At 48.9% G+C, this 19,294-nt stretch overlaps 1 protein-coding gene across 4 annotated transcripts in view; it reads left to right on the top strand.

Annotated features, from left to right (window-relative positions):
- Positions 1–1,546: 1,546 nt before the first annotated feature.
- Positions 1,547–19,294, top strand: part of TMEM255B (transmembrane protein 255B) — a 50,404-nt gene continuing 32,656 nt past the window's right edge. For 3 of the 4 annotated variants that reach the window (XM_053564141.1, XM_053564138.1, XM_053564140.1), the window contains exons 1-3: positions 1,547–1,661; positions 11,052–11,194; positions 13,390–13,452. In XM_053564141.1, coding sequence (XP_053420116.1) covers positions 1,622–1,661; positions 11,052–11,194; positions 13,390–13,452 — 246 coding nt within the window. In that variant the 5' untranslated portion in view covers positions 1,547–1,621. The remainder of the gene's footprint in view (positions 1,662–11,051; positions 11,195–13,389; positions 13,453–19,294) is intronic. The other variant, XM_053564139.1, reaches the window with a different exon arrangement.

The raw sequence follows: 19,294 nt of genomic DNA, 5'->3' as shown, positions 1-19,294 counted from the left end.
ACAGGTGATGCCCCAGGGGCGGGAGGAAGTGAGGAGCCCACCTTTATGTCTGAATCCAGCTCTGAGTGTTGGAATATGTATGTGGTGTCATCAAACATGTGCAATTCACAAACAAATATGGTGATGAGCCATGGAGGTGGGAGACAGCAGTTCAGAGAAAACTATCTCATCTACACCAGGAGTAGTGGATGGGACCCTTCCTGGGGAGGGGAGAGGTGGCAGGGCCGTGGGCACAGGGCTGTGTGTCGGGGCTGTGTGTGGCCACCACGTGCAGTGAGTGAGCTTTCTCGGTGTCAGTGCTAGCACAGGGACTCACCCCACATCCTTATCTAGTCCACCATTCATAGGCTGTGTGTGAGCTTTAGGAGATTTGGAAGATTGGGGCATCATGTTTCTTTCCTCTATATTAAAGGAATTCTGACTTATACCTAGCCCCTTTTCCAGCAAGGTCAGGGCTGTGCTCAGCTTGTCTAGTGGTGTTTCAATGTCACTAAAAGTCACTCCGAAGTGCTTTATTGGGCTCTGGTCCATGACTGGTATGGCCATGTGTGGGTTGTTAGTGGAGGTGGTGCCTTGAGAGGTTTTGAGATTGAGGCTGGTGCCATTTATACCTCGGGTGGCCATGGAATGTGCAACACAGAATTCATCCAAACAGGATGCTTTTTAAAAATGCATTTTTTTATTGTGGCAAAATATACTTAAAATTTACCACCTTAGCTGTGCCAGTTTGGAGGCAGTGAGCACATCCGCCCACCCCAGAGCTTTCCCTGCTCCGCAGGGGTCCCGCTCCTCACCAACTCCCCTCCCCAGCTAGCTGGGCTGTAGGTGCTGGGTGGAGCCGGGGAAAGGGCGTCTGTCTGTGTCACACCCACTCCCTTAACCCAACCAAACATCCGAGCGTCGTCTTTTTTTTGAATTGTTGGGGATTCACCGGAGGGTATGAAGAACCAGGTTACGTTGATTTTGCATTTGTTAGGTAAAGTTCCTTTTGTAATTGTGTCACGCGAGTGTCCTCTTTTGCAAAGTGATTGCTAACATCCTTAACTCTAAAGATAATTAAAATAAATTTGAAAGACTTATTTTTAAAATTTGACAAGGATTTTTATTTTCGTCCTGTGCTTTGGGAGGCGGCCTGCTCAGGCCCGCTTCTGGCTCTTCCGTTTCAGCAGCGGATTTTATGCCGAACTTGGCGCGGAGAGCAGAGCTCCCTTCATTCCTCTGGCACAGGCCGCCCGTCCTGGTGTTCTCCGGGGACAGGTGCAGGGACCCCGCGCCGACCCGGCCCGCTCTGTGCCCCCTCCCGGAGGTGTCCTGGCCGGGGGCTCCCACCAGAAACCCACAGCTCTTCTCCGGGCGCTTCCGAGCTTGGGCCTGTTGTCCGCCGGGAGATGCCCACACGCCCCGAGGCAGGGAGGGAAGCGGAGGAGCAAAGGGGGCTTGGGGAGGGGAGGGGCTGACGGATGGCAGGGGTGGGGCTGCGGGGGTGCTGCGGGGAGAGGGGCGGGGAGGGGCGGAGCGCGGGGGCTGCGGGGAGAGGGTCAGGGAGGGCCGCTCCGCCCGCCGGGTCAGTGCTGCGGTCCCCGCGTGAAGTCGGCGGCCGGGACAGAAGCGGTGCCTGGGGATGCAGCCGCCTGGGACCCCCGCGCCGGGGGACGCCGCAGGTGAGCGCGGCGGAGCGGAGGGCGCGGATCCCCGGCCCCGTGAGCCCCGCCTTTGGGACACTGCGGTCACCGCCATTCATTCTTCCTCTCCGCTTTCCTCCTCGTCTCTTCCCTCCCTCCCCACCTTTTCCTTCTGTCTCCCTCCGTCTCTATTCCACCCCTCACCCCGACTTTGCGTGTGTCCCACCCGGCCTCTCTCGCGGCTGTTTTTCTGGTGGATAGCGGGCTGCTGGTACACACGGGCAAACACTGCCCTCCGCTCCTGTCTTTTCTACGTGATTCCAGCTTCCAAACTCTTCCAGAAAAGTTTTTATTTATTTATTTTATTTTTTTATTAAATCATAGCTGTGTACATTAGTATGATCATGGGGCACCAAACACTTGGTTCATAGACCGTTTGACACATTTTCATCACACTAGTTAACATAGCCTTCCTGGCATTTTCTTAGTTCTTTTGCTAAGACCTTTACATTCCGCATTTACTAAGATTCAGAAAAAGTTTGTTTCAAAGAGTCGGCAGTTTCCTCCTGCTTGAAAATGACAAAGGTGCTCAAGGTCTTTTGTGCTGCTGCTTGATTTCAGCGCATCCTTCTCATACAAACTCATAAACCATAAATCCCCCATCAATTCACAAAATCTCTCATTCTTTGATATCCCAACACAGCCGTGAGCCAGGCTGAACTGGGAAACAGGAAACTGTTGCCTGCTTTGGTTCTTTGGGGAGTGTCTGGGGCTAGAACAATGTCAGGTGTGTTTTCCTGAAGGGAAAGGGCAGGAAAGATTTCAGAAAGAAAAATTCCACAGTAAGGGAAGCTCTGACAGCTGGGAGAGGACTGGGGTGCCGGGCTCTTCTGAGGTCAATCAATAGAAAACCTCTGGCAATTAACCTTACAGCTCTTACTGGAGAGCCTTTGGAAAGTCTCTTTAAAACCCAGAGTGAGACTGTCTCAAAAAAACAAAAATGAAAACAACCCAGATTAGTTAATATTGTTTTTAAAGTAATAATCCATGGATCTGCTTCTTTCTAAAAGAAACCATTTCATATCCTCCACCCTCTAAAGCAAAACGTTCTGTGATCAGATTTATTTATACATATTTTCAGCCTCAGGAAGCTAATTGCTTTATTAGCATTTAATAACTATTATTGTTAACTAGTTATTGTTATTGTATTAGAGTGACTTGATGGCTTAATAGCATTTGACTTAATTTTATCTACTGACAAGGAGCTTTCAAGCCTTAAAACATAACCCTAGGAGTTGGTCTTTTATTAGAATGTGCTACACATCAATGTGACATGCCATGTTCACTGTGGGCACCAGTTATCTGTAAACTCCTGGTGAAAGGGAGATTGACGGCTAAGGGTCCACAGTCCTGCAGTGGACTGTTTTAGCTAGGATTATTACCTGGCTAGCACTGCTGTGTTGATTCAATGACCTCATTCTCCTTTGGGAGGCCCTGGCCCTGTTGGAGGGACATGTAGCTCGAAGCCCTTTCTAGCGGTGCCACTTACCATGCTTTCAGCTCCTTCCAGGTGGGCCCAGGTGTACCCCGAGGCACCTGTGGTCCAGCTCCTCCCGCTAAGCCTGGGGAGGGTGAACGGGGGCTAGGAGAGTGAACAGGTGGTAGTCTGAGCTAGTCTAAATAGGATGCGCCTGGGGACAGACTAGAGTTCAGAAAACTAGGAACAAGAAAGCTGAGATGCAGCTGCTGGAAATTCCCCTTGGCTCCCCACTGAAGAAGCCCTGGCTGAGAATAACTGCTGTGGTATCTTGATGAGTAAATTCTTACGTGCATGCCACTGCAGACAAGAGCTTTCAGGTGTGGCATCTCACCAGACCCTCTAACAGCCTGGTGTGTGAAGCAGGAGTCATCATTATTTCCGTTTTGCAAATCAGGAAACCAAAGGACACTGGGTGCTGGGCTCCTGCCTCCTGGGCTGGAGGGGCTGACAGGCCTGAAGGGCTGCCCTAGACCACACCAGTCTGTAAGCTGCCTCCACAGTGAGTTTAGCAGTCAGGGCACTGTCTTAGGGACACTTCAGTGGTAAAGTAACAACATTTTTTCTAATGGGGGACGAAAACCAAGGAGGTGATCCAGTAATTTTAGTTACCTCCCACCTTTCTCTCTAAAGCCTGATCTAAACAGGCATGTATCCTATGGCATTTACAAAGATAACCTACCTACTTTCCTTAGGTATACTTTTTGTCTTTTTATGTTGTATCATGTATTTATAAGAAGTATTTAAGGTTGGGATTCTTTTTGTAATCTCTGCTGTATCTGGAGCAAATGCGACAGTTTATGTCCTTAGAACTACTTCTTCCTATGTCCCATATAAATTATATGGCTGTCTTTCTGGACCTTATATTAATCTTGGAACCTGTGATAGAAAAGCTGACAAAAGAGGTTGCTCATATCGTTTGCTTTTTATTATGTAGTAGGATTTGGGGGTAGAGTAGGAAAGAGCAGTAAAATGCAGCGTTGTCATGAAAGTTCATAGGAGAATTCAGGTGATCTCCAGGGAGATTTATCTGACTTTTTAGTGATTAGTGATTTGGAAAGTTGTGACTGATTGGGTCAGCACTGACCAAAGCTGTTAGCCCCATGGGTCTGGCCAGATTCCGGTTCATCTCCAGTGACCCCTCAAGGAGTCTCCTGCTTTAAGAACCAGGCCAGTACTGTAAGAGCTGAGATAAGGAAGGTCCTGCCTGTGGTTTAAAGGAGGTGTGGAGGCATCTGGTTATTATTTTGAGCATAATAGGTGTGCAATTCATTTAACTAGGAAAAACAGCAAACAATCCCAAAATCCTATGAGGACGAGAGTAGTTGCCTGATCATTTTCTCAAAATCTTAGTTCCATAAAATTAAGTTTAAGAAATCCTGTTTCTCTTAAAACACATTAAATAAAACATGTAAAAGATTGGAATGGGAACCTAAGGGAAAAATAGTCAAGGAAAAAACAGCTGAAGAGGAAATTACATTAATTAAAGGCAATTGGCATGAGGCTCCTGTTACAGGTGCCACCTGCAGGCAAGTGGGGGCAATCTGGGGGTGGGAGAGGTGGCATTTTGGTCCCAGTTGGATGGGTTAAGGAGAGGCCCACTCTGGAGAGAACAGTTAGGGCCGTGAGTCGATAGATGGGATTACTCAGAATAGGACTAGTTTGTGTTCTTTCACTAAACAGTTTCATTAACTTCCAAAATATAGAATAAGATATATTTTTAATTTTGTGACCATTTTATAACCAAAAAAAAGTGACCATTTTTTTTTTCAATTTATCTGCCTTTTTATAATTAATGAGCTGGAGCAGAGCATCACCTGTGGGGAGGCCCTCTCCCCCTGCATGGATTTGCCATCCCACCCACCCTCCCTTTCCCAAGAGAGACTCCCTGACTCCCCAGAAAACTACCTTGCACACATGTCCTTGGTTTCAGGTTAAAACCTGAAAACAAATTAAAGAATTAAGTAAATAAAAAGATAAGATGTTTTTGGCCCAATTTAAGAAAAAAAATTGCTTAAAAAAGTACATAAGTGCATTTCTGAAAACTCTAAGATTATGTACCTACTGTTAATTTGTATAGTTGGTCACTATAAATTTTATTTTCTCTTTTGTATTTTTCTTTCTTTTTTTCTTTTATATATATATTTTATTATTAAATCATAGCTGTGTACATTAATGCGATCACGGGGCACCATACACTGGTTTTATAGACCGTTTGACACATTTTCATCACACTGGTTAACATAGCCTTCCTGGATCCAGCCCAGCCCACCAAACAACAATGACAACTATAACCAAAAAATACCCAAGTGTTGTGGCAGGCACCTGTAGTCCCAGCTACTTGGGAGGCTGAGGCAAGAGAATCACTTAAGCCCAGGAGTTGGAGGTTGCTGTGAGCTGTGATGCCACAGCACTCTACCCAGGGCAACAGCTTGAGGCTCTGTCTCAAAAAAAAAAATTGTAGTAGAGAAAGGCATATTCATTCTTATATATTGCTGGGTGAGAAAGAATAAAATATCTCTGGAGGAATTTTTTGAATTATAAAAATATTCTGTATTTTTCTCAGGAAAAAAGTCTATTTAAGACTAACCTTTAATCTTTCTGATATGATTCAGAAATATTTCTATATTTAAACATCATTATGACTCTATACTTTTCCCATGGGCCTGGAAAGACAAGATGCTGGCATCATACCTGAGATCATTTAACATGTCTATAGTGCATAGAGATGATTGCTATTAATACATTATGCTAAGACAGACTAACCAGAGGTAGTGAAAGAGTATTGAGAGTGTTGAAATGGTGGTGTTGATGAACTATTACCTCTGCCCTTTGAGGAAACTTGCAGCAATCCTCTCATGTCGTGATCACCCCTGTGACAAAGACAGCGGCTTTCTATTTCTTCATTTTAAGTCAAAGCATAAGTGTAGGCAGAGATGTTTTTAACTAACATGACTATGATCATCTGTGTGCCGTTATTTAATTGTTCATAGAAATCAAACTGTACTAGTGCAGAAGAATCTGAATCCCATCTTGAGCTGTCAGTGGAGAATGTCAGTCATTTCAGTAAATCGCCCCCTTAGTATCATCATGTTTAATCCTTTCATTTTAGGCCTGAAAAAGTATGAAAGCGATTTTGTGTAAAATGTACCAGAAAGAACTGTCCTGTTCCATACCTTTTCTATCGTGTGTGGAAATAAAAGTGAACCCAGCACCAAAAACAAAAAAAAAAAAAAAAAAAACATAGCCTTCCTGGCATTTTCTTAGTTATTGCATTAAGACATTTATATTCTACATTTACTAAGTTTCACATGTACCCTTGTAAGATGCACCACAGGTATAATCCCACTAACAATTTTTTGAGTAAACAATCTTCAAAGTTTGGAAAAACCCCATGAAAGCCTCAGGTCTCAAGTTAGGGTCAGTGTATGTGAGCACCAGCGGGCAAGGCCTCTGGTGCCTACACTGCTGCTGTCTGACCAGAGTGCCTGCAGGCAGTAACACACTCAGGTCTCCATTGGAAACAACAAGGTGGAGGAGCTGCCATCAGTCGAGGTATGCCAGGGTAATTAGCCTGAAGAATATGAGAGTTGGGAAAGTCAAAGGGCCCCACAATGAGGCCTGGGCTATGGCACTCTATCTAGCACTTACTAGGTGTTAGGTTGCATTCTGAGCATTTTTGAAATATAGTAGAACCTCTGTAAGTTGACCATCCAAGGGACTGTAACAAACTGGTGATCAGCATAAAAAATTTGGTCTACTGTATTGATATGTACATGTGGTACATGTCTGGTCTATGAAAATTAGGAGGTGGTCAGTGTAGGAAAGCAGTCAACTAGGGAGGTTCTACTGTATATGAAATCACTTGACTCTCATCACAACCCTACAAAATGGAGCTCTCATTTCCTTCATTTTATAGGTGGTTGAATTAAAAAGAGGAAGGTGTCTCACCCAGGATCACAGACTCTGCTGTAGAGTCCATGTTCTTTGCCCCTGGGCAATATGGGCTCTCATATGAACAATGGGAGAGGAGAGAGGATCGAGGAAGGGTCAGTTCTACAAAGAACAACACAGATAAGCCAGGCTCTCCTGCTAGTTAAAGCAGTGGCAAAAAATTCAGTCCCCCCCCCCTTTTTTGAGACAAAGTCTCACTCTCTTGCCCAGGCTACAGTGACGTGGTATCAGCCTAGCTCACTGGGACTTCATATTCATGGGCTCAAGCAATTTTCCTGCCTCAGGCTCCTGAGTAGCTAGCTGGGACTATAGCTAGGTACCATAATGCCTGGCTAATCTTTGTATTTTTAGTTAGAGACCTTTTGTATTTTTCTGTCCTTTACAAATGTTATATAGAAAGTAACTATTATTCTTATGAGCAGAATAAAAATCAAAATTTTTCATATAAGATTCGCAGGTGGTGCCTGTGGCTCAATGAGTAGGGCGCCGGCCCCATATACCAAGGGTGGAGGGTTCAAACCCAGCCCTGGCCGAACTGCAACAAAAAAATAGCTGGGCGTGTGGTGGGCGCCTGTAGTCCCAGCTGCTCGGGAGGCTGAGGCAGAAGAATCACGGAAGCCCAAGAGCTGGAGGTTGCTGTGAGTCCTGTGATGTCATGGCACTTTACCAAGGGTGGTAAAGTGAGACTCTGTCTCTACAAAAAAAAAAAAAAAAAGATTCTCAGTCATCCTTCTTGTAAAAATGTCATTGCCTCCTTCGTAATGTTTTTGAGCCCCAATAAGGGTTGGTTTTAGCACAAACTCTGTGAGAGACGGGGGGGCTCCTGATGCCCCCGACCTGCCAGAGGCGCTGGCTTAGGGCTGTGCATAGAGGGGGGTGGCAGGTGCTAGACAGGGGTACACAGCAGGGGAACTAGGACTCCTGGATGGCTGGACTGACTCCCAGATACCTGCGTCCCAGATGAGGCCAGGGCTTGTGGAGGTTTGTTTGTTTTTTTGAGACAGAGTCTCAATTTGTTGAGAGGAAGTGAGTAGAGTGCTGTGGCATCACAGCTCATGGCAATCCCTAACTCTTGGGCTTAAGTGATTCTCTTGCCTCAGCCTCCTGAATTGTTGGAACTACAGGCACCCACCACAATGCCTGGCTATTTTTAGACCGAGTCTCCCTCTGGCTCAGGCTGGTCTCAAATTCCTGAGCTCAGGCAACCCACCCGCCTTGGCCTCCCAGAGTGTTAGGCTTGTGGAGCTTTGCAGACAACCTCGGGGCAGCACTGCCCTCATGCCAGGACATGGGGGCCTTGCAGCAGTTGGGGGTGGGAGGGAAGACCCTGGGTATGAATGGGAGCTGGTCTAGTCCTCCCAGGGTCAGAGGTAATAGGTGGTTTAGGAGATTCTCAGGAGAAACATGTCTTCTCAGAATGGGGAGGAAGGTGGGTGCTGTGCCAAGGAACATGCCAAGTCTGCTAGGGCCTGGCCTGGAAGCAGCTCAGCCCTTGGGTGCGGTGTCCTCCTGGGAGGTACGCCCTGGCTGCGTCAGCAGGATGAAAGTGGCTCTCAGACTAACAAGGTGACTCTGGAGCTGCACGTTGATTTATAGTTTTGTGAGATGTATTTCTGAGCACCAAGCTGTCCCTTCCTGGGGTGCTATGACCTTCAACTGCCTCAGCTTTGCTGGTGCATTGTGGAAGTGCTGGCTTCTAGGCTGTGAATACTGTCTGCATGTGATGGGCAGCCACACCGCTTTCCATTAACATGTGCACACACTAGTACACACGTGCACACACACAATATTGAGTTTTGAAATTTTAAAGTAGGAAGGTGTCAACATGTTGGTTTTTTTAACCCTATTTTTCTCAGAGTCACACAGGGATCAAGTTGATTTAACTTCCAAGAAACTAAACAAAACCACCCAGGGACTCTGTATTGAGAGTCTGTGTTACTCCACTCATGGTGTCACCAGCCATGTGAGTGTCCAGCCCAGCCCATCAATGGGCAGTGTGGAAAATGAGCCCAAGGCCTCTACAGCCTCTGCCTTGCCTGGTTGTTGTAATGATCAGGCAGAGGAGTCACTGAGGGCAAGTGGTCACCTGCACTCCCCGGGAAGGCACTTGGACCAGGCAACATAAACGTTCCTTTCTGGTTAGCTTCCTTGGTTCTGTGACAATTAGAATTAGGGCTAGCTGCAAATACCAGGCCATCCAAATGCACAGATTTTACTCTGCTACGACCAGGTAGGGGTGACAGCTCAGGCTGCCCTTCTGCTCTGCCCTTATTACTATGTGGGTCCCTTTCACAAAGTTCCCTTGTAACCTAGAATGGCTGTGGGGGCTCTGCCTTTACATTCATGTCCCCTGTAGCAGGAAGGACGATGGGGGACAGGTGTGTGCAAGTACTTTCTGTAAGTCCTAGCCAACATCCTCCACTTAGCAGTTACTGTCCAGAACTCAATCTTGCAGCCTGGCATATTCCCACAGGTAGACATGTGGGGCTTTGTGAGTGCAGGGCAGGTAGGGCTGTCTGGTCTCTGAACTTTGCATTGCTGTACCCTTATTCACATACTGGGTGCTGAGCCAGGTCCTAGGAGTAGAGGTGGCTCAGTGCACAGCAGGCACATGGTACTCATAGCACAGGGCTGAGGCCAGTATCCCAAGAAGTATGAGCCTGCTCAACGCACCAGGCAGAGGGTGGAGGGCCCTCTGTAAGGACCAGGTACTCCTCGTGCTGATGGCTGGAGGCCAGGCTCTTAGCAGGTGCTCAGGGGATGGCTGGGGTGGTGTTTCCATGGGGGTTGTAGGGGTGAAGCCCCTTATGGGGCTTGCACACAAATATGCAAACTGCGCTGGTGTCAGAGGTAAGCCACCCACGCCATGGCTCTTACTGAGCATGTACTGCTTGCAGCACAGTGGGGGCGTGAGCTCTGCCTGGGGAACAAGACAGATGCCATGCCTTCCCTGACAAGGACAGATATCCAGCAGGTGGTGAGTGACAGGACCAGGCCCAGCCCAGGCAGAAGAGGGACTTGCTGGCAGTGAAGCTTGGCGCTGAGAGACTAGGAAAGCCCAGCTGGCCAGACTTGGACAGTGGAGAAACACTGAGGGTGGGAGTGAGTGGGAGGACAGAAAACTGTCACCTTCAAAACACCAACTTAACTGTCCCAAGGAACAACAAGGCCACGTGTGGAGAACACAGGACAGGTGGGGTTCAGGCACAGTGCCATCAAGGTGTGGCCTCTTGGCCCTCCTCCTCCTCCTTAGGCTGGTGGGCCAGACAGTAAACCAGGGAAACTTGCTCCTGGTGCAGGTTGGAGGGGAGTGAGGCTTCACTTCCCAAGGCCTTGGGCTCATTTTCACACTGTCCACTGATGGGCTGGGCTAGACACTCACATGGCTGATGACACCATGAGTAGAGTGACACAGTCCCAATGCTGCTCATTCTGGTCAACCACTGACACATCCTGGACCCTTGGTTGGAACTGGGGGTCAGTTCAAGGTGGATGGTCCGGCATGGGTGGAGACAAGTTGTTCAGGCCAAGTGTCCTCCCTGCCCCAGGACTTAGCCTTCTGTGTTATGACTAGGTGGCCGTAGGGGCTAGTGGTTCTTACATATCTGGAACACAGGCACAGGCAGTAGGGGAGGGACTCCTTGAAGGAAAACCTGAGCCTGGGGGTGCAAGGCCAGCGTGGGCTGAGCAGGTACAGACCTGCTGATCAGGAGATGGAGATGAAGTGACAGTGCTGGTAGCTGCTCCTGCGAGGGTGAAGGGTGGCAGGAGGTGTCCCTCAGGTCTCCACCATGAGAAATGGGGCAAGGAGGCAGGAGGCAGTGCGGTAAAGGGCTGGTCTGGGAGGTTTTCCTGGGTGGGGGTGTCCCAGAACTGTACGGATGACCTGTCTGAGGATGAGAGTCTCATTAAGAGCCTCCCGTTTCCCCTCTTCCCAGAAGCGTTTGCAGGAAGAAAGAAGACTTCCCTCTGGTTTGTGGGGTCTCTGCTGGCAGTGTCCATCTTCATCCTGATTGTCGGCCTGGCTGCCACCACCAGGACGGAGAATGTGACAGTGGGTGGCTACTACCCAGGCATCATCGTGAGTTCCGGGGAATGGATGGGATCATGGCTGGGAGTGGCATCTCTGTGGGCTTGTGAAATTGGGGCTGTAGGTGTTTGTGGTTATGCCCTGATCTCCAGAAACTGTGAATTGGTTGTTATACAGTGAAGGGGAGCTCAGGTGCAGATCCACTCACCTTAAAACCAGGCATGGCACATGTCCCCAACAGTCGGGAGGCTGACAGAGGAGGGTGGAGAGCCAAGGAGTGTGGAGGCCACTGGAGGCTGGAGCAGGCCAGACACAGCACTGCTGACCCTGAGATGTTAACTTCGCAAGGCCACACCACCCAAACTAACCCACAGATAGTGGACAAGTAGCTTTAGTAGTCCCCTCCAAGAAGCCACATATGGAGACTGTGTGGTGCTGTGACCATCTGGGGACAAGGAGATGGTGGCACTAAGCCCTCGTCCTCACAGCAGCATTCAGACAGTAACACTGTGTGATAAATTGATAGCACCTAACCAGATCTGGTAAGAATTAGTAACTAAATTTAAAATTATCAAGAGTCTTTGAACTATGAATTTACATCCACTGTTGTTAGCAATATAATTTTCCCCAAGTACCTGCATTTTGCATAGTAAGCCTCTGTGGAAATGACCTTCGATCAGTTGCAACGCCCTGTCAGAGGCACTAGAACCTGAGTCACTGTTTCGCAAAGTGCTAAATCAAGATTGTTTTTTTTTTTTTTTATGGAAATTTTTTTTTTTTTTTTATTGTTGGGGATTCATTGAGGGAACAATAAGCCAGTTTACACTGATTGCAATTGTTAGGCAAAGTCCCTCTTGCAATCATGTCTTGCCCCCATAAAGTGTTTTTAAAAGTGAAGCTTATTTAATGTCATTACTTGCACTGAAAGTATCAGCAAGATTAGTTATAATACTGAGAACAATTTTAACAAAGATGAAAGATTTTTGGCATTCAGAATTTAGAAATATTTTAATGTTATTTAATTCATCTTTACGCTTTCCTTTATTTTGTGCTTTATAAATCTACGTTATCTACTTGTGTATAATTTATGTTTACTATTTAAATATAAATAGTATCTGTGCAGAAAATGTGTCATTAGAAAAATAGCATGATCCCCAACAATAAAAAAAAAAAGAAAAAAAAAAAAGAAAAATAGCATGACTCCAGTGTCTGGTCAGACCTACTTTGTGCATCTGGGAACAGGAGCTGGAGTTCTGAGGGCTGGAGGTTGTGAAGACATGTCATCCCAAATTGTTTGGAAACTGTCAAGATCTACTTCAAGGGGTAGCTTTTCTATTTGTTCTTGAGTTTCACATATTTAAGATTTCTCACCTTAAAATTTCATTTGAACATGAATGGTTAGTGTTTGAGCAAAAGTCAATAAAAGAAACTGTTCATATGACATGATAATTAGGGTTAGCCCGGATGGCTCTGCCAATGTAAAAAAGTAATTTGAAAAAGGAAAGTGTTTTGAAGTCATGTCTATGGAGATTCTGGGACAAAGGAAAGTTAATCTCAGGAATAAGTGGCCTAGAACACAAAAACACATTTTGGAAAAAGATATTTTTCAAATCCCCCCAAAATAAAACTTAGTAAAACATAGATGTATTTTAATACATTTTTGTCAGAGTCAAATTTTGATACTGTTGAACTGTGGTATTTTGAAGCAGTGCATGAAGAAACACTCATCAAATCATTGGCAAAAACCACTTAGGTGTGCATGTCACCAAAGACGTTAAGCATAGAGGCTGTCTGTTCAAATCACAGGATTAGTCCTGTGAAACTTGGATTTAGTTCAAAAGGCTGCACTCAGGGATCCAGAAGGCTACATGTGGCCCTGACACCACAGGTCCCCACCCCACCTATGGCCCCTCACATAAACCCCCAACATGCAGCATCCCTGGGACAGGGGCCACAGAAACCCTGGTGGCCAGTGCTGCCCCAGGGATCAGCCCTAGGTGCCCATTCCCAAGTCTCCCTCCCTTTTCCCCTCCTGGGCTAAGAGCTGGGCCGGGCACCCCAGTTGGGCAGGTTGTGGGTGTTAGCAGTGTCCCTGGTGACCCGTGGCTCTTTCTCTTGGTCCCAGGAAGACACGTCCCTAGAGGAGGAGCTCGGACAGAGAAGCTCCTGCTCCACCCCCCAGGCACTGGCTGGCACTAGCTGTGGGCGCTAACTGCCATTTCTCCCTTGTTTTTCCTTTGTCTCAGTTGGGCTTTGGTGCTTTCTTAGGAATTATTGGCATCAACCTGGTGGAGAACCGAAGGCAAATGGTAAGAAAATACATGGTTTCTTCCAGAAGTGGGGGGGGGGGAGGGGGAGTTAATCTCTCAGTAGAAGTCACTGCAGCTACAGCTGGTCCCTGTAAATCTTCCCCTCTCACCACAGGTACCTGCCACCCTGAGAGCCAGCGCTGGGCTCCCCAGCAGGGCGCAGTGGTGTGTGCCCACTGGGTCCTGCCTTGATGGGGGGCCAAGGCCTCCAGTGGAGGTATAGGGAGCCTGGGAGCAGGTGGCTGTGAGGGTGGCCAAATGGGTGCCTCCTCCTCCTGAAGCATAGCCTGGGGTCTTCTCTTCCCCCCAAGTCAACTTAATGTTTGGGCCCAGATGGAAGAAAGAGGAAAGAAAATGGGAAACCAGGAGGGAGCTGGGACTGAGGTGGCAAAGCCCAGAGGAGCACCCAGACTCTGCCTGAGGGGATGTCCATGGGTACCAGACAGGCCATGCTTGGCTTCAGTCAGGAATCTGTTCTGTTGATGCAAGTTTGGGGGACTTTTGGGGACCATGGCTATAAAAATAAATGACAGTAAGTCTGTAAGCTGGCCACAGTAGCCAGGCTGAGCTTTAGAAGCAGGGTCGAGGTGCTGGCCTCAGCTGGGCTGGTGTCTCCACTCTGCCCCGCGCTGGCTGTGTTCTCATAGGTCATCGTGCTCTCAAGCAGCCTGGACACAGTCCCCAGTCTGATGAAGCAGCTATAGGGCTTACTGCTGTACAGACCCTGGCCCCACCAAGTGAGGGCAGACTGGTTGGGGCAGAGAGACTAGGATTCTGGCAGGTGGGAACAAAGCACTTGCCCTGAATGTTGGAGACAACACAGCAGGTTGCAGGGAGGACCCAGAGGCAATCGAGGGCTCCTGAGAGCAGGGCCACAGCTGACCAGTGTGGGCGAAGGCCTGACACACCCCAGAGCTTGGGGGATGGGTGCTGAGGATGGGGCCATACCTGGGAGACTGTGCTGGAGACAGGGCTGCACCTGGGACTCCATGCTGGGGACAGGGCTGCACCTGGGAGACCGTGCTGGGGACAGGGCTGTACCGGGATACTGTGCTGGGGACAAGGCCACCCCTGGGACTCCATGCTGGGGTTGGGGCCTCACCTGGGAGACTGTGCCGGGGACAGGGCTACACCTGGGAGACCCCAGGTGCTGGGAACAGAGCTGTGCCTGGAAGACCGTGCTGGGGTCACTTTGGAGCTGGAGCCCCCACACAGGCTCTCTGGGTCTGTGGCCTGTCTGGGCTGGCAGGAGCGTTCCTGTGACAGATTGGAGGACTCCTGCTCAGCTTTTCCTGTGATTTCCCCATGGAGTTGGGTATGAAGCTGAGTGTCCAGCAATGATGTGCCAGGTGGAGGGGCTATGTGGCTCTCAGCTGGTCCTTGAAGTCCTGTTTTGTTCCCTCCCTCCCTTCTCCACATACCATAGAACTCATTTGAAATGAATGATTCAGTGGTTTTTAGTGTATTCCCAGATTATGCCACTGTCACCAGGGCAGGTGTTGGAACATTTTATCACATCAACGAGAAACTTGTGCCCTCTTGCCATGCTCCTGACCCCATCCGACCTGAGCGGCTGCCAGTCTGCTTCCTGTCCAGGAAGTTCAAGTTAGTGAACTTCATGTGCTCTGGACATTCATGTTAGTGGACCATGTATATTGTGGCCCGTGTCTGGCTCTGCTCACCCGAGCAGTGGCCGGTCTCAGATTCCCTTCCTTTGTGGGTGAGTGACGTCCACTATGTGGAGACCACTCATTCTGTATACCCACCCGCCAAGTGACAGCGTCACAGCTGCACCCACCTTCAGCTGAAGGGGTTGAGCATATTTCCATGTGCTTATTGGACATTTGTGTCCTGTTCAGATCCTTTGACCATTTGTAAATTGAGTTGTTGGAATTCTTAGATATTCTAGATATACATCCCTTATAAGATATGTGGTCTGAAAATACTTTCTCTAATTCTGTGCATTATATGTTCACTTTCTTGATTTTTTTTTTTTTTTGAGACAGAGTCTTACTCAGTTACCCTGGGGTTGAGTGCCCTGGCATCACAGCTCATAGTAACCTCAAACTCTTGGGCTCAAGTGATTCTCTTGCCTCAGCCTCCCCAGTAGCTGGGACTACAGGTGCCTGTCAAAACGCCTGGCTATTTTTTTTTTTTTTTAGAGACCTGGTCTCACACTTGCTCAGGCTGGTTTCAAACTCCTGAGCTCAAACAATCTACCTACCTTAGCCTCCCAGAGTGCTGGGATTACAAGTGTGAGCCACCATGCCCGGTTCCCTAGCCCAAAGCTGCAGGCGGGGGTGCTGCAAGGTCCGCAGCTGGTTTCTGCCTTTCAGGGGGAGTGTTTCCTGGGCTGACATCGTGTTTTTTGGTCTAACTCTGATGCGCATCTGCAGTGGCTGGAGGTGGGCCAGCGCTAGGGCTGTGTAGTCTTGGGAAGTTCCTGAGCCATTTGAGCTTCCAGCTATTCACTTGCAGGTATGTCTGAGAACCCATGACAGCTCTTGGAAAAGTGGTGGCTTTTATTCTGTCTGTGTTAAGCACATAGATTTGTCACAAGTTCAAGTTGTTTCAAAGGAGGATAAACAGAGAATAGTGTATTTCAAATGCAGTGGACAGTGTGCAGCGCGTCCTGAGTAGACAGAATAGCATAACACATGTCTCTGTCCATCACCCAGCACTATCCACTGTTAGCCCATGCCAGCCCTGCCTCACGTCCCCCATACACCTCTCCTCCTTGTTATTGTGAAGTGAATCCCAAATGTGGTATCATTTTCTTTGTAAAGGTTTTGCTCTGTTCCTTTGAGGGACAGAATCTAATCATTAGACATGTCCTCACCATTATCTCTGCCCAATATTATGTGAGTCTCCAGTGACATCCAAAAAATGCCTCAAACTGAGTCAGCTTTTTATATTTTGAATCTAATCATTAGACATGTCCTCACCACTATCTCTGCCCGTTATTATGTTAGTCTCCAGTGACATCCAAAAAATGCCTCAAATTGAGTCAGCTTTTGATATTTCCTTTTGATGGATGAGTTATTGCTGCCTCCTCATACAAACAGAGGCTTCATACTCTAGTGCAGCGGTTCTCAACCTGTGGGTCGCGACCCACAGGAACTGTATTAAAGGAACACAGCATTAGGAAAGTTGAGAACCACTGCTCTAGTGCCATCCCAGAGGCCGGGGACTAGCAGGATCACACACAAAACAGGGTGTCAGCTGCCCATTCACATGTGCCCCCCGCAGTCACACATGTGCACACACAACATTCACACACATGCACATATGAGCATAATGCACACTCCCACATGCATACATATGTGCATGCACACACAGACACACATATGCACACAGCTACACCCACTTGCATGCAGACACCCAGGTATACACAGACACACCTGTATGCACACAGACACCCACATGCACACAGATATATTCACACATGCACAGACACACCCATGTCAGCACAGACATACCTGCATGCTCACACACATGCACAGACACACCCACATGCTCACAGACATACCATGTGCTCACACACACACAGACACCCCCATGTGCACAGACATACCCACATGCATACATACACCTACATGCCCAGATACACCCACATACACATAGACATACCCACGTGCACACAGGCACACCCACATGCTCACACACACATGCACACAGACACAACTACATACACACAGACAGGTACACACACACACCCACATGTACACACACACATATGCACACAGACACACCCACGTGTATAGACAACCACATGCTCACAGATGCACCCACATGCACCCACACCTACATGTGCAGACACACCCACTTGCACACAGACACATGCACACAGACACACGTACACAGACAGGCACACACATGCACAGACACATGTACACACACAAACATCCTCCTGGAACATTGATCAAAACCCCACTGACATGGAGGAACCACTGGGGCTGTGAGGAGGAACTTGCAGCCCAGCAGACACTCCACAGAGGTGATGGGTCAGGAACAGTCTGGGATGGCTGTTTTTCCATTCTCTGAGGGCTGGGGCTTCTGGTTGGTCTTTCTCCCACCTCTCCAGCTCAGTTTCTCAGCTTCCACTCATCATTGGGAACCCAGGAAGCCTGGGAAGGCTTGTGAGGAGCCTTACTAACACCTTCCCATGCCTCCTGGGCTCCCAGTGATGGGCAGGGAGGCTGACCCAGCCTGCAGTGTGTCACCTTGGGGTAGATGGCCCCTCCCTGGGCCGGCCTCACTGGTGGAAGATGTTCTGGAGGGCAGAGACCCCTCCAGATATGCCCAGTCAGAATCCCACAACTTCCACAGCTGGTGAGGAGCAGAGGAGCTGACGTGTGGATGGGAGTGTCAGGACACAGGGCAAGCTAACAGGGCCAGCACATTCAGGCTGTGGCTACCTCTTCCTCGAAGTTCTGTACAGCTGTGACATCCAGACCTTCACGTCCTGGCCACAGGACCTCTTTGGTGTGGCTTGCAGGGTACCTGCAGCCTCCCAGGACAGTTCCACTGGGTGCAGAGCACCAGAATCTCCCCCCATGCTGCCTGTGCCAGGTGGCCTGTGAGGTCCTCCCTCAGAAGTGTTAGGCAGGTGAGTGGCAGAGACCAATGTCACTCACACGTCACTCCCACATGTCGCCTCCTGCTGTACCTGCAGAGGACACAGCTGAGGGCTGAGGAAGACCCTTGCTCCACCTCCCACTGTGCTCAGATGCTGCCACCCAGACATTCTAGATTTGGGGTGTGTCTGGGAGAAAGTAGGTGGCAGGGGTGGTCAGGGGCCGCCAGGCATGGTCCCTTTTCTGGCTGACCAGGCTTTTGTGAGAGGAACAAGGTCTGGTTATGGGAGAAGAAATTGATGCCTGTTTCTGGCCCCTGAGTCTCTAGGACTATGAGAAGATCCTTCTGCTACTGAGGTGGCAAGCCGCTGTGCTGCAAGCAGCTTGGCCATTTCTCCTCAAGGGGCCAGCCTGTCCCACAGCCCACCTGCCCCTGCTGTTCTCTGGGAGGCCCCTGAATAGGGCTGGGTCAGGGGTAGGTGTGGGACTTAAGCAACATCTCAGTAGCTCTCACCTGGGGCTGCCAGGCATGGGTGTCCTGCCTGATGTAGCCCCTCAGCTGCAGGCTTGCAGGGGGCTGATCCTTCCTCCGTCTTCTCCCCGCAATGTGTACATCTCCCAGATGCCTTACCCGTCGACTTGATGTGTGCCCACCTGTGACTCTTGCCCATTGGTCCTGGAGCAAACACCTACTGACACCTCTCTACCTCTCTCTGTCTCTGTCTCTCCCTCTATCTCTGCCTTGATCTCTGTTCCTCCCACTGTTTCCATCTCTGTTTCTGACTCTATCTCTTCTTCATCTCTGTCTCTGTCTCTTTCTCTTTCTCTAGGTCTGTTTCACACTCTCTCCCTCTGTCACTATCTCTGTCTTTCTCTCTATCCCTGTCTTTCTGTCTCTATCACACACTGGTTCACCCTGAGGTCTTTGCCACATGGGGACACCAGCCAGGGGACAGGGACTCTGAGTTCTTGCACGGCTAGACTTGAACCAACCCAGCCTCTCCCCAGCTTTGTGACCTGGCCTGTGAATACTGAGGGCCTGTGGGCCCCACATGTCGGGCCTACCTTCTGGCACATGTGCCTATCCGTGGCGCCAAGTGGAGTTGCAGTGACCTGTGGGCTTTCTCTGGTACATGTTGACTCTGGGCTCAGTGCCAGAGGGTAGGCACTGCAGTTTATCTACACCTAGAGCAGTTGTGATGTGGGTCCCAGGTGTTTGCTCATGACCTGCACTGATAGCACACAGTGGGCATCCTCTTGGGACC

The sequence above is a fragment of the Nycticebus coucang genome, chromosome 15 (assembly GCF_027406575.1).
Source record: "Nycticebus coucang isolate mNycCou1 chromosome 15, mNycCou1.pri, whole genome shotgun sequence".
NCBI classification, from domain to species: domain Eukaryota; kingdom Metazoa; phylum Chordata; class Mammalia; order Primates; family Lorisidae; genus Nycticebus; species Nycticebus coucang.
This window is presented reverse-complemented; position numbering and strand designations above follow the sequence as displayed.